Source organism: Anabrus simplex, chromosome 2 (genome assembly GCF_040414725.1).
Source record: "Anabrus simplex isolate iqAnaSimp1 chromosome 2, ASM4041472v1, whole genome shotgun sequence".
Lineage (NCBI taxonomy): Eukaryota > Metazoa > Arthropoda > Insecta > Orthoptera > Tettigoniidae > Anabrus > Anabrus simplex.
The window spans coordinates 877,218,400-877,246,305 of NC_090266.1; the positions used below are offsets into that span (position 1 = coordinate 877,218,400).

The 27,906-nt window shown below is 38.7% G+C and overlaps 1 protein-coding gene across 1 annotated transcript in view; it reads left to right on the plus strand.

The window, feature by feature from the left end:
- The window catches only part of LOC136864534 (uncharacterized), a 57,863-nt gene that overhangs the window by 14,973 nt on the left and 14,984 nt on the right, over positions 1 to 27,906 (plus strand). Inside the window, exon 2 of the mRNA XM_067141634.2 lies at positions 16,044 to 16,544. Within this exon, the coding sequence (XP_066997735.2) occupies positions 16,044 to 16,544 (501 nt within the window). The remainder of the gene's footprint in view (positions 1 to 16,043; positions 16,545 to 27,906) is intronic.

Here is a 27,906-nt window from a genome sequence, read left to right on the forward strand (position 1 = left end):
GGTACCACATGTGCTAAGTGACAGTAACAAAAATCAACCAGTAAACACCTGTTCATCATTGCTTTCCTGGCATCAGTTTGGCTTGTGATAAGCACGAAGCATTCCTTTCGAACATTGTCACTGGTCAACAAATCAATTTTTAAAAACCACCTAATCGATACTTCATTTTTTGCCTTGGGCAAAATTAAAAATACATTAGCACACACAGAACATGTTTTGGCCACTTAGTGGTCGTCTTCAGCTGTATGTAAGTAGCTTAGATGAAAACATTTGGATAGTAAGCACATTAAACCTTAAAACTATGTCCCGTGGGATCCTAAAAACTATTACTCTAGGTACTCTTAAATGAAAGGAGTGAGGGTTTGGGGGTAAGGCAATATGTGTGAATGATACTTAAATTATGATTCGCGTCTACAGTTGTGTTTAAAAAACTTATTTACTAATATGCATATTTGAGATATTTAAAAGCGTCTATGGTGATACATTTTTTGTAATAACATTAGGTGGCGTCCCCACGTCCTTTCATTTAGATCACCTAGAGTAATAGTTCTTAGGATCTCATGGGACATAGTTTTAAGGTTTAATGTGCTTAGTATCCAAATATTTTCATCTAAGCTATTTATATATAGCTGAAGATGACCACTAAGTGGTCAAAACATGTTCTGTGTGTGCTAATGTATTTTTAATTTTTCCCAAGGCAAAAAATAAAGTATCGATTGGGTGGTTTTTTAAATTAATTTGTTGATTATACTCATCGATACGGATATGAAGTGGACAGCTTGCAATTGTCACTGGTGACGAGAAATGGTGCCTGTATATCAACATGAAGAAGAGGAAAGAGTGGCTCAGCCCATCAAAAAAAAGCACCTTCTTCACCTTGAACTACTACTGAAAAACGTAATGATTACCTCTGCTGTGTATAGTGACCAGCTAAGACTGCTTGCTGTTGCTGTTGACAACTAGAGAAAAGCCAACAACCAGTCTTATTGCTTCATGATAACTCGTCCACATACAGCGCAAGTGACCAAAGGTGTGATTGCTGAACTTGGCTGGAAACCTCTTCCTCATCCTCCGTATTGTCCTGACCTTGCCCCCTCAGATTTCCATCTTTTCCGCTCTCTTTCTAACCACATTCAGGGGCAGGTGTTTTCCTGACGAAGCTTCTCTTGACCAATGGCTAACAGATTTCTTCCAGTCAAAACCAAAACAGTTCTACAGATGAGGCATTCAACTGCTACCTGAACATTGGCAGTTGGTCTTAGAGAGTTACTCTAGGTACTCTTAAATGAAAGGAGTGAGGGTTTGGGGGTAAGGCAATATGTGTGAATGATACTTAAATTATGATTCGCGTCTACAGTTGTGTTTAAAAAACTTATTTACTAATATGCATATTTGAGATATTTAAAAGCGTCTATGGTGATACATTTTTTGTAATAACATTAGGTGGCGTCCCCACGTCCTTTCATTTAGGTCACCTAGAGTAATAGTTCTTAGGATCTCATGGGACATAGTTTTAAGGTTTAATGTGCTTAGTATCCAAATATTTTCATCTAAGCTATTTATATATAGCTGAAGATGACCACTAAGTGGTCAAAACATGTTCTGTGTGTGCTAATGTATTTTTAATTTTGCCCAAGGCAAAAAATAAAGTATCGATTGGGTGTTTTTTAAATTAATTTGTTGATTATACTCATCGATACGGATATGAAGTGGACAGCTTGCAATTGTCACTGGTGACGAGAAATGGTGCCTGTATATCAACATGAAGAAGAGGAAAGAGTGGCTCAGCCCATCAAAAAAAAAGCACCTTCTTCACCTTGAACTACTACTGAAAAACGTAATGATTACCTCTGCTGTGTATAGTGACCAGCTAAGACTGCTTGCTGTTGCTGTTGACAACTAGAGAAAAGCCAACAACCAGTCTTATTGCTTCATGATAACTCGTCCACATACAGCGCAAGTGACCAAAGGTGTGATTGCTGAACTTGGCTGGAAACCTCTTCCTCATCCTCCGTATTGTCCTGACCTTGCCCCCTCAGATTTCCATCTTTTCTGCTCTCTTTCTAACCACATTCAGGGGCAGGTGTTTTCCTGACGAAGCTTCTCTTGACCAATGGCTAACAGATTTCTTCCAGTCAAAACCAAAACAGTTCTACAGATGAGGCATTCAACTGCTACCTGAACATTGGCAGTTGGTCATAGAGAGTGAAGATGAATACATCACTGCGTGATTGCGAGTTACAGTGCGTGACAGTGACAGTAAAATAAAGTATAAGAACTGCACAAACTTACGCATCAACCCAATAGCTTTTAATTTTTTTTATGAAACCTGTTTCATTTTTGCATTTTGACATGCTCTCTGTTTTAAGGCCAACAGCCAAATGTGTAGCATGTTGTTTTCTCCCCCACTGTACTCTTTTTCACACTGGCTACTCAACTGAACCATCCATCTATGATGCTGCCTATGCAGAAGGCTTGTTTTCTTACTGCAACTTAGATTCTGTGTACCAACCTAATTTGGGAAAACGAAACTGATTGACATTCAGTAAATATATTTTCCCATACGTGTGAGAAAATGTGTACCTCATATGCTACTGATGAGGAATTGATGACCAGCAGCATTGCATAGTTGTTTTGGCACTTTGTTTCTATGCTTAGTGTAATGGGGGATTACAATGAAAAGTAATGGAAGCTATTCTATTTTCTGTTGGTATAGCCTAAATAATTTCAGTATTCTAATGATATTTAGCATTTTCGAAATATTATGCTAATTTTTTTGAAAAGCTCATTATGATTGTGCTAGTTCGGAGAGTAATCGTCCAGACTGTCATTGTATATACTGTATCAATCATGAAGTTGCTAATTTTTGTTCAAATTGAAAATACATCTATCTCAAAATATTGTTCTTTTTGTTTTACAGTGTTGATTTCAAGTAGACATAAACACACTGCACAAGCCAAATTCCCTGCCTCTCTCTTTCCTTGGTACTTTCTCATCACTATGATTGTACTTGAAGGGATATTTATTTTGACTCTCCTCTCACACTAAGTGATGTTTTTCTTTGACTTCAACCTTCTACACTTGAATGTGTTCCCCGCCATGAGCTTCTCCTCTGCTACTACGTGAAATGGCTCAACCATTAACAGAAGTAAAACTTATGCTTTAGCCTGCTTATTGCTGGCATGATTGGCTCAACATGTGCTTTATCTACCCTACACCTTTTGCTTAAATTTGCTCATCCAATTTTTACTGTTAGGTAGCAGTCTGGTAAAAATGAAACTGAAACAAACAAAACTCACTAACATATATTTGTAACATAAGGTACCATTGAATTGGTAAGGTGGGAAGATTGCATCTTTGAGAGTGTGCAGTGAACCTGTTTGATTAATTTGTAAGCTTCAAGTCATATAAAGATAAGAACATGGAAAGAAACACATAATAGGATGGGATGAGGCAGTGTGGGAAGAGGAGCAACAACAGTATACAAGGACTAACATGAAAAAAACAGTGACGACAATATCCACATCTTCATTCGTTGCTGTCTTCATTAATCCAAGTCCTTTTATATCCATCTCATCTCAGCCCCCAGTAAGCTTGTTTCTGCTCCCCAGCTTCATCAGGATGTTGGGCTTCAACATCGTACTGTGTGCTCATTTTCATTTCGACAAAAAAAAAAACTCGCGAAGAATTAATTGTGGGAATTGCTTAAAACCTGATGCGAGTGATTGTAACAATGATGAACAAATTGCTACATTACATTCTTATGATATCGATTCTTCCTGTGACTACTGGTCAAGTCTTTCACATTGCGTGCAAGGTTCTATTGGTTCCAACTTGGATTGGGAATTCTCCTCATATCACAGGAAGAATCCATAACATTATAAGAAGTTGCATGGTTTTGCCTACATTCAATCTCTGTATCAGAAATATTGGACCTTAATCAAGACAGACACCCTCTGCGTCAATGTTCAACATTCATTTTTCTATCAGAAGATGCACTTGAAATATAGAACTCAATAGAAGCATCTGGACTTTGTATTTAGACTGGCATCTTATACTTTTAACGTGCAATTTTAGAGTATTCACAAAAAAAAAAGTGATGGGGGGGCATTATTTTAATCATCATTGTAGAAATTCGTTGTGATACTATTCTTACAGTCTAATTGCAACATATGTAAACCTGAAATTTTATTTGTCATTGATCAGTACAACATAATTTTATCTATCAACATTTCATTTTTTATTTCCACAATGTAATTTTGTTTTAGGACATCAGCAAATCAAAAGTGTATCTTATTTAGGCTGATGATGACGCACATAGGGTCAAAACTAGTCCCTTGTTAATATATTGTAATGTATTTATAGACATTGCAATTATTGTACAGTATTGAGTAGGTGGAATAAACCTTGTGAATTATATGTAATCTTGATTTATTCTTTTCTTCTGGTATAGAAACAGAGTATCAGATTAATGTTAAAAAACTAATTACAGACAGAAATTTAAACGTTGCCAGAATGATTTCCACAGCCACTCTCTATTAGTTAGTTATCAGCTCTTAGATTAAAACTTCTACACAACCAGCAGTGATATTTCCCTTATTTTTCACTTCAGTAAAAGGTATAGAACAAAAAAGTTTGTAAATAATATTCTAAATACATTTGGTCATGAACAATTTTCCTCTAAAACCAACTGTAAAAGTTTTATGTATAAGGACCTTTCTGAGGCCCCTTTTATGCTGGATTTTCTTGAATGAATTATAGCTAAGCTCGTACTTGGCCTTTTCATAAACTTAAATACGAAGTTTAAAGGAAATCCATGAATCCATTTTCCCATGATGCTGTAATAGACAAAAATTAAACTTAAGCTGACATAGGTGGTTATTTTTCCTGTCCGGTGTAAAAAGTAAAAAGAAAGTACAGGCAGAAAGACTGTTTTATGTAATAAAAAAATATCAGGTTAATATTCAGAAAGTACAGATTGAACGACTGTTTTATGTATGTAGATAATGATTTTGAATATTGAAAAATTATTGTTCTGCAAAGAGTACCCCATATCTTACAGGAAAGGGTACCCAACTGTTGTTGCACACATTTAGTGATGGGCAGTCTGAGACTAGGTCTCGAGACTAGCGCAAGCACTGTTTCTCGCGAGAAATTTCGAGAGATCTCGAGAGCGTTGTCCCCGCATTGTGCGGCGAGCAGCGTGTCGTAGGCCTACAGGAAGTCGGAGCCGAATGTTGTTTGTGCCGAGTATGTGAATAGCCAACCACGGGCCTTCTTCATTTCGTAAATACATGTCAACAAGCGACTAGGGCATTCATTTATACAGAGTTTTTTTTTGACGCAGTATAACATAATAATAAAGGATACGCATTCTGGCACTGTATGCACTGGTAGGTACACGAATGAGTGATTTAAGTACAGAACCTAACGGTTACTGTAGGTACACGTACCTGGATACTAGAGGCATGCATTATTCGAACTCGAGACAAGGCAAGATGCGCCTTGCTGCGTATGCAACCACCATTACTTATGAATGGAATGTGTAATCTAAAGTGCTTCAGTTTGTTCCAATTCTTTCGACAGATAGGTGTACATCGTTATCAGACCCCACATTCAATAACATATGACCACTGCTTATGTTTACTGATATTTTGGTGACGAAGGATGTAATTCCTTACTATGTTATAGAGTATTCCCTGCATAATTAGGTACTTCGATATATGACGGTGCAGTGTGAAATTGTACTAGTTGTAGGTATCAACTTGAAGACTATGTCCGAAATGCAACGTAAGTCGTGGATGTCGGTTATTTTGAAGAGATGCCACATAGCACAGCCCGCTGTGTTGTTTATTCAAAAGAAATAAAATACATCGGCAGAAATACTTCTGGGATGATCCGTCACTTAAAACACATAATATAAATGAAGAAGAATAGTCACAGAACACCTCCGGTCCGGTCTGAATCATAAGAAGCTACCCTGCCGACGACGACTGTGAGACATCCAGGTAGGTTTACATTCTAATTCGTAACAGTTATTAACAAATTATACGGGTTATTCAGCTAAGAAGTCCACCTAAAATAACTCGAACAGTTTAAGACACTGACATTCTGTCTTCACTTTCATTAATGGTATTAATGAGCTCATAGATCAACATGCAGTGCTTTCCTAGGCTTTTGACAAAATTTATCGTCACACACGTTTCCATATTAGAACCGCTGATGATAACTACCAAGCTTGCACTCTTAGTACTGGGACGTCGCGTCGCAAAGCTCGCAACACACGAGAATCCGTCTCGAGAGCGTTGCCCATCACTACTGCTGAAAGAATTGGAGTAAAGTCGGGCATTTTAGATTACACGTTCCACTCATGTTTAATGGGGGTTGCATATGTAGCAAACCACATTTTCCCCGTCTCAAGTTTGAATAATGCACGCCTCCAGTATCCAAGTAGGTGTACATCCTATCTATAGTTATTCACAAATTATGCAGGGTTATTCAGCTAAGATGTCCACCCCAAATGAGCCGTGAACAGTTTAAGATATTGACATTCGGTTATCACTAGGGTATTAATGGTAATAAGGGTTTCACAGTTGAACATGCAGTAATTTTCCAGGCTTTTGATAAAATGTATTGGCTTACACGTTTTCATATGAGAATGATATACTATCAAGTTTACAGTCGTACTTACTTGTACGTCGCACAGCTTGCACTACAGGAGGATCGGTCTCGAGATTCTCGAGATCTACAACGTGAGTCTCGAGCGAGAGTGTTGCCCATCACTGCACACATTCTGTATCTATATAGTGTGTTGGACAATATCGAAATATGCATACCGTGCAATGGACAAGAAACATAGGAGATACGAGCTGCAGAATATAGACATAAAGACAGGAATACTCGTTCACATTAGTCCAAACGCAGCTAAAAATTGTAGAGAGGTGAGCAAATGCATTCGGTAATGTTTAAATACTCGAAATAAAATACATTGCACACCCATGGCAGTTTAAGTGCAATAGATATGAAGGGCGATAATTAATCCATGATCTATACATAAACATCTTTTACAGTGAGCATATCGAATGAAAGCAAGCTGAGCACAGTCATCTTTGAAAAATTATTCTTCCAAACTAATCTCGAAACACTGTTCGGAAGGTGTCTGAAATGATCCTGGATGTTCATCGGTGTAACCATGTTTGAAGAAAGCAAACCAGATCTGTTGTTTGAATCTATTTGCCAAAAATTGAAAGTACACAAACGATTGAAGGCGAAGATATTGGTTTTTTTTCTTTATGTTGCACCGACACAGATCGTTCTTATGGCGACGATGGGACAGGAAAGGCCTGAGAATGGGAAGGAAGTGGCTGTGGCCTTAAGGTACAGCCCCATTTACCTGGTGTGAAAATGGGAAACCACGAAAAACCATCTTCAGGGCTGCCGACAGTGGGGTTCAAACCTGCTATCTCCCGGATGCGAGCTCAAAGAAATTCTTCTCTTTGCCCCACTTTAACTGTGGATGATAACACTATCATATCTGTTATGAATATCTGTTACTTTTGAATGTATGGAAGAAGAAAACATCCGCTGGTTGTACCAATCCAGTACATTTTGCAACGATCAGCTTCTTGTGAAATTCATCATCTGCAACTGTCTCATTGTATAGTGCATCGTCTTTATTTGCTGTTCAAGAATCCACCTAAAGAAGAATTCGATCTCTGCCGTGCAAATCCAGCCATAACACCTGTTCCAGGAACACTTTCAAATCCCTTTTTGTAATGTTTGGTGATTTGCTAGCATATGCGTTAAAATTGGGTAATTCAAGTGTCATGCTTACTGGAAATTTCCCGCTCGATTCCAAGACAAGAACATACAGTACTTGTATGGAAGAAGGGTGCCATCCATTTCAATAACATGCATTATCATGTACGAATGTCTGGTTGCTCCAACTGAACCCACGGTACCATAAATCGTCTTTTCTCCATTAACATCAAGAGTTCTCCCAGAACATAACTCTTTTCAAAATCTTGACCGATCTACATTAATTATCTGCACTGGAAACACCTTACTTCCATAACAATCTCATCAGCTTTCTCTTCTATATCAGTGGCATCACCAACAAATCTGCTGCCAACTTTATTCATGATCTTGTGAGAAACAATCTTGTTTTTTCCTCATGAACTGCTGCAGCCATGATTTGGAAGCTTTGAATGTTAAGGTTGTGTTTGGATCAATTTGTGCTTTAAAAGACACCGCCCAGTTTCGTAGCATTCGGTCGTACAGGGCGCTAGGAAATGTTCTCCGCAGCGACTACATGCTGCTGCATGGCGTGGCATCAGCAGTTAAGTTGGCAGCACGGCTGCTGCCGCTTGTATAAAAAAACAAGCAATAAACATTAAACATTGTACTCACCACAGCAATTCATAACAGATACTGGAAGTGTTGTCCTTGTATTCGAAGACTTTCACTGAAGTTTCTTGCATCGTGAACTGAGCTGGTCACACAAAATTTACTGATCAAATCCCAAATGGTATCCCGGTTTAAACTCTTTGAATTAGGAAACCATACCTGAAATTTTAGTTTTATATTTTCTGTAAACCGATCGCCTTCGCGAAAAACATATTCCACCAAAAAAGCTCTTCAGTAATAAACATTACCGCTTGTACCCTGTTACTGTATTCTAATAATCTATCTGAATAACCAAAGAGATTAAAGTCCAGAAACCCATCATGGAAGTTAGGCAAGAAGCTCCTGGAAACGCATTTTGATGCTGATGAGATCTGGCGTGAAGAATGGACCTCTTCTAAACCTGACAACCTGGGTTTAATCCACCATCCTTGTAGAGCTCCTTCTGGTTTCAACTTACCGAGAAGGGAATGGTCATCTCTAAACAGAATCAGGACAAACCATGGAAGGTGTAAATTCTGGCTTCACAAGTGGGGAAAATCTGAAGAGCCATTCTGCGACTATGATAATGTGCCTCAGACCATCCAGCACGTTGTTATGGCCTGCCTAAAAAGAAGATTAAGTGGATCTGTTCAAGAATTACATAGTGCCTCTACAGAAGCAGTGGACTGGCTGAAAAGTCTGGACATTAAGTTTTGAATGCTGACCAGTAAATTATTCTTATTTAAGAAATATGTATTTATAATGTATTCTTGTTTTGCCATATGAAATGAAATTAAATCTATCTGAATGTTTGCTTAATGCAATACACACTGCTGATATCGACAGCTAACACGTGGGGCCTTCCCTGCACTGCTATCCTGTCAACCTTGGCCTGTTGTTGAGCGAGCGTGACAGATGACACCACGCTGCCAACTAAATTGCTGATGCTACCTCACGCAGCAGCACGTAGGCACTGCGGTGAACATTTCCTGGTGCCCGTTATATAATTCCCTGTTGTATTTGCATTGCAATGAACTGATCATGTTCCTTGTTATTTATTCTTTCTTGTAGTACCTTCCTGTTTCTGCCATTTTGTTTCAGTGTCTTTCCAAAGTTTTGCAAAACTGTCTTGTTTTTTATTTGTGTTTTTGTGCAATTATGATAGTGAATTTGATTCTAGGGGACATGCCTAGGGATAGTCCTGGAAGAAGAGTGCCATCCATTACAGTAACATGCATTATCATGTATGAATGGGTAGATCATTTCCTCTTGGCTGCTTCGTCCAGATTTTGTAAGAATCATCCAAGTAACCTTCAGGAAATTTTGTTCTATTCTTCTTTGGTGGTGATGGATAATACAAGGAACCACTGCTCTTGTCACTGCCACATAATGCTCGACTGCTTTCTGAAGTCTCATTTTGTAGATGTATCGCTGGATCATCTGTAAAATTACTTTCAATATCATTGGGGACTTCCATCTACTCAAAAAGTTCTTTACTCTTCAACAAGAAAGTCTTCATCAAGTAGCTATTTCCTAATCTGTTCGAAAACTATGCAATCTACCCTACTTGGCTTTTTGCTCCAAAATACCGAAGATATCCACCAACAACTTAACGATCACAGCTAGTTTCAGTTTATAACAGTCTATGCATACAACAGATCACATTCGCTTCTAATACATAACTAACAGACTGGTTTTGCGTCTACTCCTTTCTTTGTGCTCCATACTTCCCTCCCACTCCTACTCAACAGTGATCCATAGCATGTCAAATCGCACCAGAAGTAGTTTCTGATGTTCTGAACCATAAATAAACTGGTCTCGTTCAAAGGTCAACGACAACAGTTGGGTACCCTTCCTTGTAAGCTTTGTTTTTGAAAAGAATTTAAAATTTAATTCCATTCATCAACATCATTTCTCCTTAAACAGCTCCTGCCGGGTCAGCGTATTTATGGCACTTCTCCATCTTCCTCTTTCCTTCCACCATTCGTCTTCCACAATCTTGTCCCAGTCTAAATTTTGTCGTCTTATGCCGCTCTTCACTGATTCAATCCACCTTGTTTAGGTCTTCCTCTTGTTCTCTTGCAGTCACACTTTCCCTCCAGGATCTGTCTTGGAATTCTATTCTCCTCCATCCTCTTTACATGTCCAAACCTGCGTAGTTTCTTTTTAACTCATTTAGCTTTCCTATCCCAACCTCATAACATCTTAATTTTTCATTCTGTCTTTTCTTGTCTTTTCTAGCATACTACTTAAGAATTTTTCATTCTGTCTTTTCTTGTCTTTTCTATCATACTACTTAAGAATTTCATATCACTGCCTTGAATTCTACTCTCTTGCCTGCTAGTTGAAGTCCAAGTCTAAGCTGTGTAAGTCAGTATGGGTACATAGTACATTTTGTACATTATCTCTGTATTTGATACTTCTTTGCTCCAAACAAGTTTCCTTACACTTTGGTAGAATGCATTACCCTGCTGTACCCTTCTGCTAATCTCTAATGTGCACCCTAGTATTTTCCATTAACTCACTTCCTAGTTATTTAAAGATGTCCACAATTTTCAGACTCTGACTTCCAATTTTCACAGTGCCCTTTCCTTGCCTTTCCCCTCTTGACATCACCATAGTCTTGCTTTTATCTCTACTGGTTTTCATGCCATACTTCTCCATTTTTTTCATTTAGTACATCTAGTTGTTGTTGTTGTACTTCATTGCTGTTCATTCCCCAGATCACATCATCTGCAAACAGCATTATCTTCATCTCTTTATCTCTATAGGCTTTCTTTGTTTCCTTTACAATTTTGTCCATGACCATAATAAACAAAAGAGGTGACAACACACTCCCCAGTCTTAGTTCAGTCTTATTCCTAAACCATTCTGTCTTTCCAACTGGGATCAGTACTCTGCTAACACAGTTGTTGTTCATTGCTTGCACCATTTCTAACATTTCTCTTCCAAGTCTCTCTTTAACCATGGTTGCCCAAACCTTCTCTCTGGGGACACTATCGTATGCCTTTTCTATATCTAAGAAAGTCATGGCCAGATGTTTTCCCTTATAGAAGCAATATTGTCCATCAAACCTCGCTTTGTCCATGACAGGCCTCCCAGCATTCTGTGTGGGAAGAATTCTGCTTTTCAGAGTGGGAGGAGTGGCTTGAAGGACTGTTACAAATATCTTGCCTGCTTTTACAGATTGATACTTCAAAAAGGTTATAACTATAGAGAAAAGTTATTTGAATTGGTTGAAAAAGGAAAGTAATTATCTTCAGTGGTTTGGGACTGACAGCCTGTTGTTTTATATCAATTGCTAATTAGTCATAAAATTTTTGAACTCCATACTTATAAATAAGAAATAAGACACATATTATATTCCTTCATTCATCACTGTGGTAGCATAGTAACATCCCATCCAGTTGGCCAGGTTTTGATTCCCAATTGTGCCATGAAATTGATATCTGTAGTAGCTATATTTTAAATATTAGTATTGAACAAACCACCACACACTGTTGTTCCCTTCTTTCTTGAAAAACTAATTTTTGTGAATTTGTAACTACCAGTGTATAAGCACAGGATTCTTACTCCGGGAAGTTTGTAGTGCTTGGCCTAATATTGTTAATGATGTCTACTATCCAGTAAAGTAGACAGATGATTAAACTTGACATAACCAACCATGGTAGTTCCAAAATGTCCTAATTAACCTTATTGTAAAGTCAAAAACTATTGCAATGATCTTGATGTTTGGCCCCTTTAAAACTGCAATTATTATTATTATTATTATTATTATTATTATTATTATTATTATTATTATTAATCATCATCATCATAATACATCATCAAAATAAGAAGAAAGCTGGGAAATGAAGAATTATCCCAAAAAATCGACTTGGATTATGAACATTACGAAAACCAAATTTTAGAAGTGTTAGGTCCATTAGTTTACCTAGGAGGAATGCTGTTAATGATTTCTTGTGCCTGTCCAGAAAATGAGACTATTCATATTTAGAAAAGATTAATAACCAAGTTGAGTACAGCACCAATTCTCATAGAGGTTATTGTTTGTATGCAGCGTACACAGATCTACTTATGCGCTCTTCATAATATCATATTGGCTATTTTACCCTCAGGCTATAATTAAACTCGGATACATCCTTGGTTTTAAAATTAATAGGTACAATATTTATAATGTAATTAAAATAGTTCTGTTATATACTGAATGGACCACCCACTCCCACCTGATTTTTCATATAATTTGCATTATCAGGAAATCTGTACTCTTCAACAAGAATGTCTTCACCCTTTTGGGTGGGGGATGCAGATGAATACACCCATGGTATCCCCTGCCTGTTGTAACATGAGACTAAAAGAGGCCCCAGAGGCTCTCAACATGGGAGCATGGGTTGGCAACCACAGGCCCCTTAGCTGAGACCTGGGATTGCTTCCACATCCTTGTGACAGGCTCCTCACTTTCGTCTATCGTGTCCGACCTCCCTCGGTCAACTCTTGTTCTTTTCTAACCCTGTCGGTATTAAAGCTTTCGAGGTCTAGGGAGTTTCATTTTCACGCCCTTCGAGGTCCTTGTCTTTCTTTGTCCGGTACTTCATTTTTCGAAGTGTCAGATTTCTTATTTTCCTTCTCTCTTTCTACACACCCTGTGGGTGGGAGATGCAGATGTAGAATAAACAAACGGTATCCCCTGCCTGTCGTATAAGAGGTGGCTAAATGGAGCGACCAAGGGAGGATGTCTTTAGAACCATGAGAATACTTGTGATTGGTACCGTTACGCGCGGAACACCATGGGTCGACGTTACATGGGAGCAGTACCATGATGCGAGAAACACTTCGGGTCTGGGCATTGTTTGTTTGTGATAAATAAATTACTCTTAAATGACTCATTTAAAGTAATCCGTTAATTTATCTCGTTCATTCATTCCTTCATTCACTCAACAATTATCCAGCAAGTCAGCAGGATCTACTCAGCAAATGCTCGTGTCAAGCCACTTTAAACAGGCGATGGGAGGGGTTGTCTCCAGTGTTTGCAGGTAGCGAATTCCAAGAGCAGGATGCGGAGATTATGAAGGAGCGGTTGTAAGCAGCAGTGCAGTTTACAGGTATAGTAATAGAGGAGTCAGATCTTGTATTGTGGTCATGATAGGACGAGAGGTAAAAAGGTGAATAAAGATATTTGGAAGTATCAGTAGAAAATATTTTGTGCAGAAGTGATTACATGTCAAGTTCACATTGCTGGTGCACTCAAAGCCACAACAGCTCCTTGTAATAAGGGTATATATGAGCATCATATCGCAGATTAAAGATATATCTTACACAACTGTTCAGGTTCCGGTCCAGTTTCTTGTTACTGTCACAGGTTATATCAGTGAACACAGTGTCACAGTAGTCAAATATAGGTAGTATCAGAGAGTGAATTAGTTGTACTTTAAGTCGAACTTAGGATTAGTGAATGGTTACAACAAAGAGATTTTCATGGAGCTTCAGCTTTAAGTCTTTCTGAGTACTTATTTAAGGTTCCACAGGAATGCAAGTCTTGATTGAGATTGGCACCTGCAAATTTTGATATTTTATTGGGAAATGATCATGGTGCGTATACACCATTCACAAACATATGTGAACCCTGTATGAGTAAGAGTAAAATTACAAGTGATATTATTCTTTTTGCTTCAAAGATATAGAAGTCTCCAACATTGTTGTTTTTGTGTATCAAAGGCTGCCATTTCAGATATGCCAGAGGATTGTTTACCTGATGCAAGTATGGTGTATCGCCTGCATTACAGTAAGGATTACAGTGGTGGGAGCAAACTACTTAGACAAGTAGGTTGAATACTGTCAACTCACTTAGCTGTCCTGGCTATTGGTTCAAGTATTTGATCATGTGCTTGATTGGCCGTTTGCACTTTTCAGGTTGCCTGCTTCCAGTTAACGTGAACAGCTACTCGACTCATAAACTAACCTTAATGGAGCTAATTTAGTCAATATTACCAAATTTGTACTACAAGCAAAGGAGATTGAACATTTTACTGACACAATATAATTGTCAACTTGTGTCCATAACACACTTCAGTATATGGACTTCAACAGCAGTGAGCTCAGATTCTCGGGATTAAAGTAGAGAATATTTGTTGATATCCTAGTCTGATACAGGAAATGTCACACACACACACACACACACACACACACACCCTTCATCCCAATCCTACCTTGAAGGCCTCCAAATCGAAGCTGGACTCTTGCGTGGTCAGACGGTAGTGGGACACAGCTACTAATAGTTTTCTGCTCGCTACTTGTCCACACTGAGGGCTGTACAATCCAACCTGTAGTAACTAGTATCACTTTCCTGTTGCTTAAATGCATAATTCATGGGTTTATTTCAGGGCCTTGTAGTAGAAACAGGCAGTTCATTTTTTGCAAATGGTCTTCTCATACCACATAGTTTGTCACCAAAGTCTCGAGGTACTTTTCAGCATGAAGGACACTTGTGAAAATTCCATAATGGAAAATCAATATGGTATGACCCATGTTCCATGCAGAGCTGTAGATTTTGTGGCTTACAATCACAAGACTTGAAGTTACATAGATATAAGAGCTTGCTTGCTTTCTAAGAATGCACTTAGAGAAAATGTGTCAGTGTACTCGCATCCATGCAAGTGCATGAAAAGGAGATTTGACTTAGGCCGCGTTCACACTAAGGCGATATAAGATAAGTGATATATCGTAAGCGATATACAATACGCAACACGCACAGACAGATACTTGAAATCTAAAGGGAGGCGATAAAAAAGGTTTACAGCTGCGCAATTGTACAACATATCGCAAGTGACATATCTCTCAAAGTGCCGCTTGCTAGTCTCTTCACCGATTAGTATCGTACAATATTTTGAGCTGTGAACATGACGGGAAGAAGAGGAGATAATTCTGTAATACCTTTCATTAATTTAGTGGAACTGATTGGTACAATTTGTAAAAAAATATGTAAAAAATTATCAAATTAAAACTGCTAAATTTTATTAATACTGCTTTTCATATTAATATCTACTTACCTTATAGTAATCAGAAGTTTTTTATCTGAAGAAATGGCCTTCCTGAAGTGAGTATCTTTATTTTCAAGGGTTTATGACACTAGACTCTTCAGAAAATGAAAATTTTCAGGATTCATTCGATAAAACTACTTGAATTTTGATTCATGTCGAGACAGCTTTCGAGAAACAACAGCCGAGCTATGGTGCAGGTTGGTAAGATTGCAGGGATGTACCCAGTATTTCATTTTTCTTCTCATCCTACACCTGAACCAATAAGCCACTACAACGTCTTCCTAACTTGAACTCATATTTGTAACTGATGTAGTGAGAATTGTGTTCCCACCAAATTTTTATCGCCCAGTGTCGTGAACCTTCCTAGCAATATATCGTTGCAATATATTCCTTACTATATATCACTTATCTTATATCGCCTTAGTGTGAACAGTGCCTTAAGTTTGCCATTAACAGATGTAGTATGAGAACTACAATTAACTTCTTAGCACTGCAATCTTAGCAAGTCATTATGGAGGCTTTTGCACTTCAGATATTTAGTTGATGTACACTACATGATTCAAAAGAATGTTTTGAAAGAATGTGATAATGCTCTGATATTTCTCTCTCTTTTTCCTATAGAGGTACATATGGTGGCTGTTTTGCTACAACTCTTGGTGCCGTATGTCATGAACTTGGCCATACCTTCGATTTGGGACATTCCACTGGAGGTATCATGGGTCGAGGCTTTGACAGCATTGATATGGCTTTTACAGTTCAACCTTGGAATGATAATGACAGGATTATCAATGGAAACAGAAGTGTTATCAGCCCGATTTTCAAAGAAATGCCTCAGCATTCTACAGTGTGTTTGACTAAAATTTTTACTGTATCCTACTCGGTCCCATCACCGACAGGGAATATGTTAGATAAGTCACAAAAGGAACCTAACATTACCATTAACAGCAGCAGAACTAATGATATTGAAAAGCCAGTAAATGCTGTTGTACATGAAGAGAATCGCAATACCCCTTCACCCAACTATTTAAGAAATGAGTGTTCTTCACAGAACAGGTTGTTGAAGACTGGTGAAGATTGTGCATACTGGTCAAGGAGTTGTGCAGCCTTACTGAATTATCACAGGTGAGGAAGTTTGTGCAATACTTTCTGACTCTTTTTAATGTCATTATTTCTTTGAGCAAGTAATTTATTTGTCATGCTGGATTATCTTAATGGTAGGTTTCATTTTCCTCTGAGTCTTTCAGCTAAATACTTGGGAGTGCAGTAGTCATGAAGTATGCTAAATTGTATCTGTAATGCTCTCAAAGTTGTAAGAATAAAGTAATCAGTTTTATAATATTAGTTATTACCTTTTCTTTTTCAGTACAACTAGTAACTTTTTCTTTTCCCCCAGAAAGAGAAATGTCCTTTCCTCTTTATGAAACTATATAAATTTAGATAACATTGGTTGATTATCTGCATAAAACATACAACAATGTGTTTTGCTTCTTATTTATAAATCCTTTCTGATGTTTTTTGCCTTTGTGCAAATTCTAATGAGGGGAAGCCCACAGCTTGGATGTCACTGATTTTGTTCAGATTGGGAGGTTAATCTATGTCAAAAATAAGCAAGATGCATATCCGAATGTTTGTGCCATTGGTTCTTATTTAACGAGAAAATGGCCCTTGTATTCTCAAGACTGTCAACGCATCCCCAGTCGGGAGCTTTTTGTCCCAGTACTTCTCCTGCTTTCGATCCACCTTTAGTGATCAGGGTTCATTGTCAGTTTGTTTTCTTCTAGCTGGGGTGGTGGGGGGCGTGTGCTAAAAGCAAGGTTGTCATATTTGACGTGGACTATTTAAACATGCTAGCATTTCATTTATTCTTAAGACTGAATATAAGGGACTGACCCACAGCTCAAACTAGTATTGAAGTACATTTTGTTTTGTGCATAACCCATGTGGTAGTCTCAGATGTTAGAAGAAACAAGTAGAAAGAAGGAATGGCAAATTAACTTGACACAGGACTTTCAAATCGATGTAAATAATAGCAAGAAGCTATTTATTAAAAAAAAAAAAATATAGGTCTCTCAAAATACTATGCTTAAATTCATAACAAAATAGGCCTATAAAATATTGCATTAATGCTGCTAATATCAGTGTTCTTCTTTCAGTAAAGAAAGTAAAAGTAAAATCATAAACTAGGGACTAGGATAATAATTGGTATGCGTTTTACATCTTTTTTTTCTTTTTTTTTTTTCCTGTGTTGGAGGGGGGGAAGAGGGTGGAGGGCTACTGTGGCAGCAAAATTCTTTGCATCATAACAAAGTAAAGTATAAGATGATTTAAGCCATTATCTGAGCTATTTGTACTAACCAGTAAGAGAGATTACAGGGATATGTTGCTATTACATAACCAGTAATTCCTTCATGCCAGTGTTTAATGTTCAGTTATATCATTATGATACCATAATGGTGAAAATATTATAACTTTCAAATGATAACTATTGTTTAAAAACAAGTTACATATGTGATAAAACACTAAATACAATTCTAACTAATAATAATTTCCAACAATAAATGTTTTCTTGGTCTTTTTTTTGGAAACTCGCCAATCACTTCTTCGTCACTTACAGTAATGTGTTTTTTGTATGTTCAACTGAGCCTGTCCATTCAATTTTGACTCATGATGGTTGTTTAAAGGGGCCTAACATCTAAGGTCATCGGCCCCAAATTTTGACTCAGAAGTTGTGTTCCTCAAATAAGTTTTTAAGCTGCAAAGAGTAAATAAACTTCTCAACAGAGGCAGTTGACATTGACAGAATTGCTAGTATGTTTAGAAGTTTGTAAATGTTTGAGAAAAAGTTCTTCTTACATTCAGCCAAGGCATCTAAACTGTACAGTAGTTCCAGGAAGTTTTTTCCTTCATGTCTCCATTTTGTTTACCATTTAACCCTTCAAGCCGGAAATTTAATCTGGAGCTGCTCACTTCTGGGGCGGTATTCTAATTGAAGGTCAATGTAGGTTTAGACACAAAGTTAAAGAATTCATAATGTTAAATCTACGAAACATAATGTAATGAAAATTTTAAAACAACTAACTGAGATCATGTCCAATGTTTTACAGTAATATATGTGATGACTGCTGTTCAGGTTTGTCCATAACCACCCACAATATTTGCAAAAATGTATAATTTGGATAAGTTCTACTTTTGGTATTTGTTTCAGGTATACTGTATTTACAAAACAAGCAAGAAATATTTTCATTGGGGATGTGGATAGTCTGAAAACTTCCATGTATAATTTCCAGAAAAGGCTGAATTTTAAAAAGCTTTCTAGCCCATATGTGTCTCATATAGAAATGTAAATATCGCAAGATGGGCATGTTTCTGCATTATCCTCATCAACATTGCAAGCCCCATAAACGCACAAATTTCCTTCCCCATCACTGGCTCCCGCTTCCTGGCGTGTGACCGTGGTTTAAAGGGGACGCCATGTATACATTGTGCCGTGTACCTATTTGTCTGTCGAACAATTAGGTCTATCACTTTATCAAAAAGCAGCAGAAAAGCATCTAAAACACTCAAAATGCTTTTTTTGTACCTGACATAACCGTGAAGGGGATCTTTCGTGTGCTCGTGACAAAATCTACCTCTCCCCCACTATCATCGAACAGCTGAAGCTGTTTCTTCTTCATCTGTGATATCTACCACTTCTCCAGTAAACTCTTACTGTGCAGTCACTATCCATATCACTACCGAAAATATAGCTTCCTGATACATCAATTCTGCTACTGTTATCTATTAAACCAATAATCTTTGCACCTGTAAGGGAATCAGATGGCCACAACTGAGTAGCCTCTAGCCTGCAAAGCAAAAATACCTGTGCTACAACACATTGCCATAGTAGAAAGACACCCATGAAGCTGTGTGTGAAGTGGGGGAGAAGGGGCGGGGGGGGATATCCATTGTGGACAACATACAGTTGATCCATATTGACAGCTTACAAACGTCTACTGCATTCCACAGTTCTGGTTTTATAGATGTCCTCCTCAGCCAATTTTCAAGTTTGTCAAATACATCCACTCATAAGTCACAGTGTAATCAAGATTCTGACTGATTCCTACAGCTACAACTTGTACAAAACCACGCCATTTAACTTAACAAAACATTAAATAACATTTACGTCATACAACAACTGAGGGACATTGTTGTTACTCTTCAGATATAGCTTTTTAACAGACAGCACCAAAGACTGGAGTTTTTAAAGTTTCTTGTTTCATTTACATTTTTTAGATGTTCTGTGTTCCTCAGAGTTTTTTAATTATGCCAATTTTGGTTTATACATTGGCTGAGGATGACCACAAAATAAGGTGAAAACGTATTTTTTTTTACAAGTTGCTTTACATTGCGCCGACACAGAGGTCTTACGGCGATGATGGGACAGGAAAGGGCTAGGAGTGGGGAAGGAAGTGGCCATGGCCTTAATTAAGGTATAGCCCCAGCCTTTGCCTGATGTGAAAATGGGAAACCATGGAAAACCATCTTCAGGGCTGCCGAGAGTGGGGTTCCAACCCACTATCTCCCGAATACTGGATAAAAGCCGCACAAGGTCAAAACTAGTCCCATTAACGTTTTAGTCAGAATATAGCCAATATTCATTCATTCAACTTCGCTAATCGGCCGACTAGGGAACACGATAAGCCTCACTTTACATTCTGGCATTTGTTCGTTTTTCGCTTGATCCACATAGTCTTCATTAGTTCACTGTGTTTAGCACGACATTCTTCTGTCCATTTAGCACCATTTGCCCATTTTTCGTCCCGGAAAGTCCCAAAAGTCTTCATGGCTGCTCTGAAAAAATTTCGGTCTTGTGCGTCTTCTGCTTGTAGGCCCAGTTCTTTAAGATCTTTCTTGACATTAACGTACCATGGCATTGCCATTTTTTCTTTTGAGTCAAATGCACTGAAGATACGTTTCGTCCATCGAGAGTCGATCATCCGTCGTATATGATCGTAGAAGCGAACTCTGCCTTTACGCATTGTCTCTGTGATCTTCTCTATCTTAGAGTATACTTCTTGCCTGGATTTTCTAATGTAGATGCCTTTTTTGTAGTTTGGACCAAGTATGGTGTGTAGGATATTTTTTCCTCTCTAAATCCGCAAGCAAACATTTCTCAGACAGGATAAGGCATTCAGATGCGTATAGCGATACTGGTTTGATGACAGTGTTGTAGTCATAAATTTTTGTGTTCAGGGAAAAGCACTTTTTGTTGTATATGTTGCGGGTGGTTTGGAGAGCGACTTCCATTTTCTTGATTCTTGCTGCTATGGCCTCTTCGTCAAATCCATTTTGCTGAATCCATTCCCCAAGGTATTTAAATTTACTAACACGGTTTATCGTTCCATATTTGGTGTTCAGTTGTGCCGTATCATCTTTGATATTTGACATTACTTCTGTCTTTTGAAAGGAAATTTGTAAACCTGTTTGTTCTGCTACTTCAACACATTGATCTGTTCTGTTGTACTTTTGAAATTTTCTGTCATAAGGGCTATATCATGAGCGAATGCTAAGCAATCTATTTCACTCCATTTTCTTTGTCCCAATCCTTACGGGTTTGTAAAGGTTTCTATCTTTTAACGTCTTTCGCCATCCTGTATTACCTTGTCAAGTACGCAGTTGAACAAAAGGTGACAGCCCATCTCCCTGTCGAACGCCTATCTTGATCTCAAAGGGTTCAGAGAGACATCCTTGGAATTTTACTTTGGATTTGGTATTAGTTAGTGTTGCCCTTATTATCGTCAGGAGTTTCTCATCGACTCCCATTTCTGCAAGGATGTTAAGCAACACATCACGGTCGACGGAGTCATATGCTTTCCTGAAGTCTACAAATGTAGATGCATAGTTTCGACCTCTCAGCATGTGGCATCTTATTATGGTTTTTAGGTTAAGTATTTGTTCTGCACTTGATCGGCCTTTCCAAAAACCTGCTTTGTATTCCCCGAGTTTGTGTTCAACTTGCTATTCTAGTCTTTCAAGGATGGATAGTGACAGGATCTTGTAGGCTTCTGACAGAAGAGAAATTCCACGGTAATTGTTCACATCTCTTATATTTCCTTTCTTGTGTAAAGGATGGATCAAGGCTAGCTTCCAGTCCTCTGGTAGTTGTTCTTTTTTCCCTTATATCTACAATGGTTTGGTGTAGGATGTCAATTGCTTCTTCCAGGGCATGTTTCCACAGTTCCGCAATCGTGGAGTCTTCACCAGGAGCCTTGTTATTTTTCAGTCTCTTTATGTGGTGTTTGATTTCATCGCGATTTGGTGGAGAAGATGGCAGGTTTTGGCTCACTGGTTTGTTTGTTTTGATGGGGTTGGCTGGTTTTTCACAGTTTAGAAGGTCGTTAAAATACTTAGCCAAGATTTTGCAGTTTTCTTCATTTGATGTTGCAAGAGTTCCATCTTTCCTTAGAAAGTAAAGGGAAGGTGCCTTGTATCCTTGTACCTTCTTTTTTAAATTTCTGAAGTATTCATGGGTCTCACCTCTATGAAAGTCTTGCTCAATCTTGTCCAGTAGTTCCTTTTCATACTTGCGTTTCTCACTGCGTATTATTTTTGCTGTTTGTGCTTGTTGTGTTTTGTACATCTTCCAATCTTCTTCTTCTTTTTTTGAGGTGTAATACTTTTTCCAGGCATTCAGACGATCCCGTAAGGTCTTCTCTCGCAGTTATCGTTCCACTACGTGTGCTTCTTCCTCTTCTTGATTTTGGCCACTCCTTTTGCAGCTTGTATCATCTGCTCTCTCATGCCATTGAAGTTTTTTTCCACTGGTTGGGCAAGTTCTTTGAATTCATCCTTTCTTTCTCTTAGCTTTTTTGTGTCAAAGCAAATTATGGTAGGTTGGTTCTTATTTTTGTTGAGAGGGATTGGCCGAAACTTGATTATTGATATGTAGTGATCTGAGTCTATGTTTATTTCCTTTTTTACGGTAATGTTCATGATTTCCGGACTGTATCTTTGAGATATAGCAACATGATCTATTTGGAATTCTCCTATTGTTTTGTTTGGGCATCTCCATGTCATCTGTTTTATTGGTAAGTGACAAAAGTGTGTTGAGATCAGTTGGTGGTTGTGGTTATCACATAGTTCAACGAGGCGTTCTCCATTCTTGTTGGTTCTTTTGTGTGCTGGGTAGAGCCCAACAACTTTCCTGTGTTTCCGGTCACGTCCTACCTGTGCATTAAAATCACCCATTAGGATCTTGATGTTGTGTTTTGGGATTTTCCAGGATGTTCCAGAATCTATCTGTGCCTTCCAGGTCTTTTTTTTGTTCATTAGTTGGAGCATGTGCATTGACTAGCATATATATTTTATTTGCACAACGCAGGGATATTAGACATAACCTATCATTAACAGCTTCAAAATTTGAGACTGACCTAAGGATTCTGTTGTTGACAGCAAAAGCTGACTGAAGATAGGTGTGTTTTTCATTACTCTCTTATGGGATCTGCTCTTGAAGAACCGATACCCTTCAGACTCAAACATATCTTCATCAGTGAAGCGAGTTTCTTGCAGAGCCATTACTGCGATTTTATTTTCGTGGAGGGCATTGGTCAGCTATTTCATCTTGTATATTGTATTTGAGTCATCAGTCCATAGACTGGTTTGATGCAGCTCTCCATGCCACCGTATCCTGTGCTAACCTTTTCATTTCTACGTAACTATTGCATCCTACATCTGCTCTAATCTGCTTGTCATATTCATACCTTGGTCTACCCCTACCGTTCTTACCACCTACACTTCCTTCAAAAACCAACTGAACAAGTCCTGGGTGTCTTAAGATGTGTCCTATCATTCTATCTCTTCTCGTCAAATTTAGCCAAATCTATCTCCTCTCACCAATTCGACTCATTATCTCTTCATTCGTGATTCGATCTATCCATCTCACCTTCAGCATTCTTCTGTAACACCACATTTCAAAAGCTTCTATTCTCTTTCTTTCTGAGCTAGTTATCGTCCATGTTTCACTTCCATACAATGCCACGCTCCACACGAAAGTCTTCAAAAACATCTTTCTAATTCCGATATCAATGTTTGAAGTGAGCAAATTTCTTTTCTTAAAGCTCTTCCTCTAGTCTGGATTTTATGTCCTCCTTACTTCTGCCATCGTTAGTTATTTTACTACCCAAGTAACAATATTCATCTACTTCCTTTAAGACTTCATTTCCTAATCTAATATTTCCTACATCACCTGCCTTCGTTCGACTGCACTCCATTACTTTTGTTTTGGACTTATTTATTTTCATCCTGTACTCCTTACCCAAGACTTCATCCATACCATTCAGCAACTTCTCGAGATCTTCTGCAGTCTCAGATAAAATAACAATATCATCAGTAAATCTCAAGGTTTTGATTTCCTCCCCTTGGACTGTGATTCCCTTTCCAAATTTATCTTTGATTTCCTTTACTGCCTGTTCTATGTAAACATTGAAAAGGAGAGGGGACAAACTGGAACCTTGCCTCACTCCTTTCTGGATTGCTGCTTCTTTTTCAAAGCCCTCGATTCTTATCACTGCAGACTGATTTTTATACAGATTGTAGATAATTCTTCGTTCTCGGTATCTGATCCCTATCATCTTCAGAATCATAAATAGCTTGGACCAATCAACCTTATCAAATGCCTTTTCTAGATCTACGAATGCCATGTACGTGGGCTTGTCCTTCTTGATTCGATCCTCTAAGATCAGACGTAAAGTCAGGATTGCTTCAAGTGTTCCTACATTTCTTCTGATGCCAAATTGATCTTCTCCCAACTCAGCTTCAACTTATTCTTCCATTCTTCTGTAAATAATAAGTGTTAAAATTTTGCAGGCATGAGATACTAAACTAATGGTGCGGTAGTTTTCACACCTGTCAGCACCGGCTTTCTTGGGAATAGGTATAACAACATTCTTCCGAAAATCGGATGGGACTTCTCCTGTCTCATACATCTTGCACACTAAATGAAATAACCTTGCCATGCTGGTTTCTCCTAAGGCAGTCAGTAATTCAGAGGGAATGTCATCAATTCCAGGTGCCTTGTTCTTATTTAGGTCACTCACAGCTTTGTCAATCTCTGACCTCAAAATTGGGTCTCCCATTTCATCAGCATCAACAGCCTCTTCATGTTCCAGAACCAAATTATCTACATCTTTACCTTGATACAACTGTTGGATATGTTCCTGCCATCTTTCTGCTTTGTCTTCTTTCCCTGGAAGTGGCTTTCCATCTGAGCTCTTAATATTCATACACCTAGATTTCCTTTCTCCAAAGGTTTCCTTGATTTTCCTGTATGCAGCATCTACCTTTCCCAGGACCATACAGCCTTCGACATCCTTGCACTTCTCCTTCATTCATTCTTCCGTAGCTACCTTGCACTTTCTGTCCACTTGATTCTTTAATCGCCTGCATTCTTTTCTGCCCTCTTCATTTCTAGCATTCTTGTATTTTCGTCGTTCATCAATCAGGTCTAGTATCTCCTGAGTTATCCACTGATTCTTAGTTGATCTTTTCTTCCTTCCTAACATTTCTTCAGCAGCCCTACTGACTTCATTTTTCATGACTCTCCACTCTTCCTCTATAGTGTTTCCTTCAGCCTTTTCATTTAGTCCTTGTGCAACATGTTCCTTGAAACAATCCCTCACACTTTTTTCTTTCAACTTGTCTAGATCCCATCTTTTTGCATTCTTTCCTTTCTTCAATTTCTTCAACTTCAGATGGCATTTCATGACCAACAAGTTGTGGTCATAGTCCACATCTGCTCCTGGGAAAGTTTTGCAATCCAACACCTGGTTTCTGAATCTCTGCCTAATCATAATGAAGTCTATTTGATACCTTCCAGTGTCTCCAGGTCTCGTCCACATATACAGCCGTCGTTTGTGGTGTTTGAACCGAGTATTGGCAAGGACAAAATTATGATCAGTGCAGAATTCAACCAGCCGACTTCCTCTTTCGTTCCTTTGTCCCAATCCAAATTCTCCTACTGTACTACCTTCTCTTCCTTGGCCTACCACTGCATTCCAGTCTCCCATCACAATTAGATTCTCGTCACCTTTTACATATTGTATTAAATCTTCTATCTCCTCGTATATTCTTTCGATTTCTTCATCATCCGCTGAACTAGTAGGCATATAGACCTGCGCTATTGTGGTGGGCATTGGTTTGGTATCTATCTTGACGAGAATAATTCTTTCACTATGCTGGTCGTAGTAGCTTACCCGCTGCCCTATTTTCTTATTCATTATTAAACCAACTCCTGCATTTCCCCTGTTTGATTTTGTGTTGACAATTCGGTAGTCGCCTGACCAAAAATCTTGTTCTTCCTGCCAACGTACTTCACTTATACCAACTACATCTAACTTTAGCTATCCATCTCCCTTTTCAGATTCTCTAACCTACCACAACGATTCAAACTTCTAACATTCCACGCTCCGACTCTCAGAATGTCAGTATCCATCTTCCTGATGATCGCCCCCTGTCGTGTAGTCCCCACCCGGAGATCCGAATGGGGGACTAGTTTACCTCCGGAATATTTTACCCAGGAGGAAGCCATCATCAGTACATCATTCATACAGAGAGAGCTGCATGTCCTCGGGAGTTAGCTACAGCTGTAGTTTCCCGTTGCTTTCAGCCGTGTAGCAGTATCAACACAGCTAAGCCATGTTGAGTATTATTACAAGGCCGTATCAGTCAATCATCTAGACTGCCGCCCTTGCAACTACCGAAAGGCTGCTACCCGTTTGTATTAGACTGTTTATGTTGAACGTTGCCAAAAAAAGTCTTAGATATGGGTTTCAGCTTTCGTGACTGTTCAGGATTTCCAAGACGCTCCGACTCGTCTTTAGCATGATGTTGCATCCCCCCCCCCCCCCCCAAGAATCCGAACGGGATGCATGCGTCGCTTGTCGGCAACAGTGGATTTCTTTGAAATGTTGCCACCTGGGGTATTAACTTCATGTCTTTGTTTTACCATCATGCTTGAGAAGCTTTAGCTTAGCTTGGAGCAAATCACTCATTCTGAATACAACCAAGGTTGTTAGCCCTAGAGGGCCTCAAGATGTTCTCCGGCTGCAGGCACACATTTCCTCCTTACCCAAATAGTTATGGTTTTGCCGCCAATACTCGGGTGGCTGATTGCAGTGGTTTCCCACTGGGCGATGGGTTCGCCACATCCCTGCGCCAATATTATAATGAAAATACAGCTGCATTATCATTGATAATTACGTATTGAGTAGCTGGATCCACTCTTACCCTATTTAACTACGTTGATTAATGAAGGGTTGCCTTTTCCGATGAGTTTCATCTCATTTTTTTTGCTTCATCGAATGTATGGATATTGGCATGTCAGGCAAGAAACAGTGGAGAACAAACATCCTGTAACCATTGCTAGAAGAACGTAAGCTGGTGGTGGCAGCGTCTGGGGAATTTCTTCATTGCAATTCTTTGATACTGGAGCTCAGGGTGCTTTGCCTGATTTGCACTGATGAGCATGTGAAAACAGTGAAATGAATGAAAAAATTTTATGCAAAAATAATCATTGATGACTTTACTGAAATTCTCGATAATATCCATGCCTCACATGTTAAGACATAACCTGAGACTGATGATAATGTTACGGTACTGGTTTTGTGTCCCACTAACTACATTTACAGCTTTCAGAGATGCCAAATTTTGTTCTCCAGGAGTTCTTTTATGTACTGAGAAATCTTATGATGCAGGTCTGGTATATTTTGCAGACTGAGCAGGAATCGTACATGCCAACTTAAGCTCAAAATGCCATTGCTCTATCATCTGAGGCACTCAGCCCAGCAGACCTAGGACTGAAAGCTTATGATGTCATAAGTCACTTTCTCACTGCTAAGCCAATGTGTCTAGAGGATAGTAGAGGGGAAGGATGTACTAGGCACAGGTCAGTTCTGTTCAGATAAGAGTTTTGGTTGTCTTATAACTCATAGAATGGCAGGAATTATGCCAGGCTCTCAAGAACCTACTTGAATAATCCTGAGGGTCCAGTCGGGGCTTTTTCTGCTTCAGTTATGTTTTAGTGGAAAGGGCTACCATGAATTATGAAATTAGTGAGCTCCATTTCTAAGAAAATGGGGTAAAGTGTTTAATGTAAGTGAGCAAATAGACAGAGGTCAAGAGTCTCAGCAACATCGTCATTCTTGGCCAGAAAAGGAGCTTTCGGCTGGATTTGGCATCAGCTCCTAAGGTTCAAGCAACCTAGCTGTGACACCAGATGTAAGTTCCTTTTTGTTGAGGTTAATAATGACAACCTTCTAGTCCTACATGCTTTTATTTTTTCTCCACTGCTCCAGCACATTAATTACAAGGAAAGACACTCTAACATAGCTTGTGTGAAGGACATTTTGAGGGTAGTGTCAAATTTCCGTACCCCCTTTAGGTGGGGGACGCAGACGAAGAATACACCCATGGTATCCCCTGCCTGTCGTAAGAAGCGATTAAAAAGGGC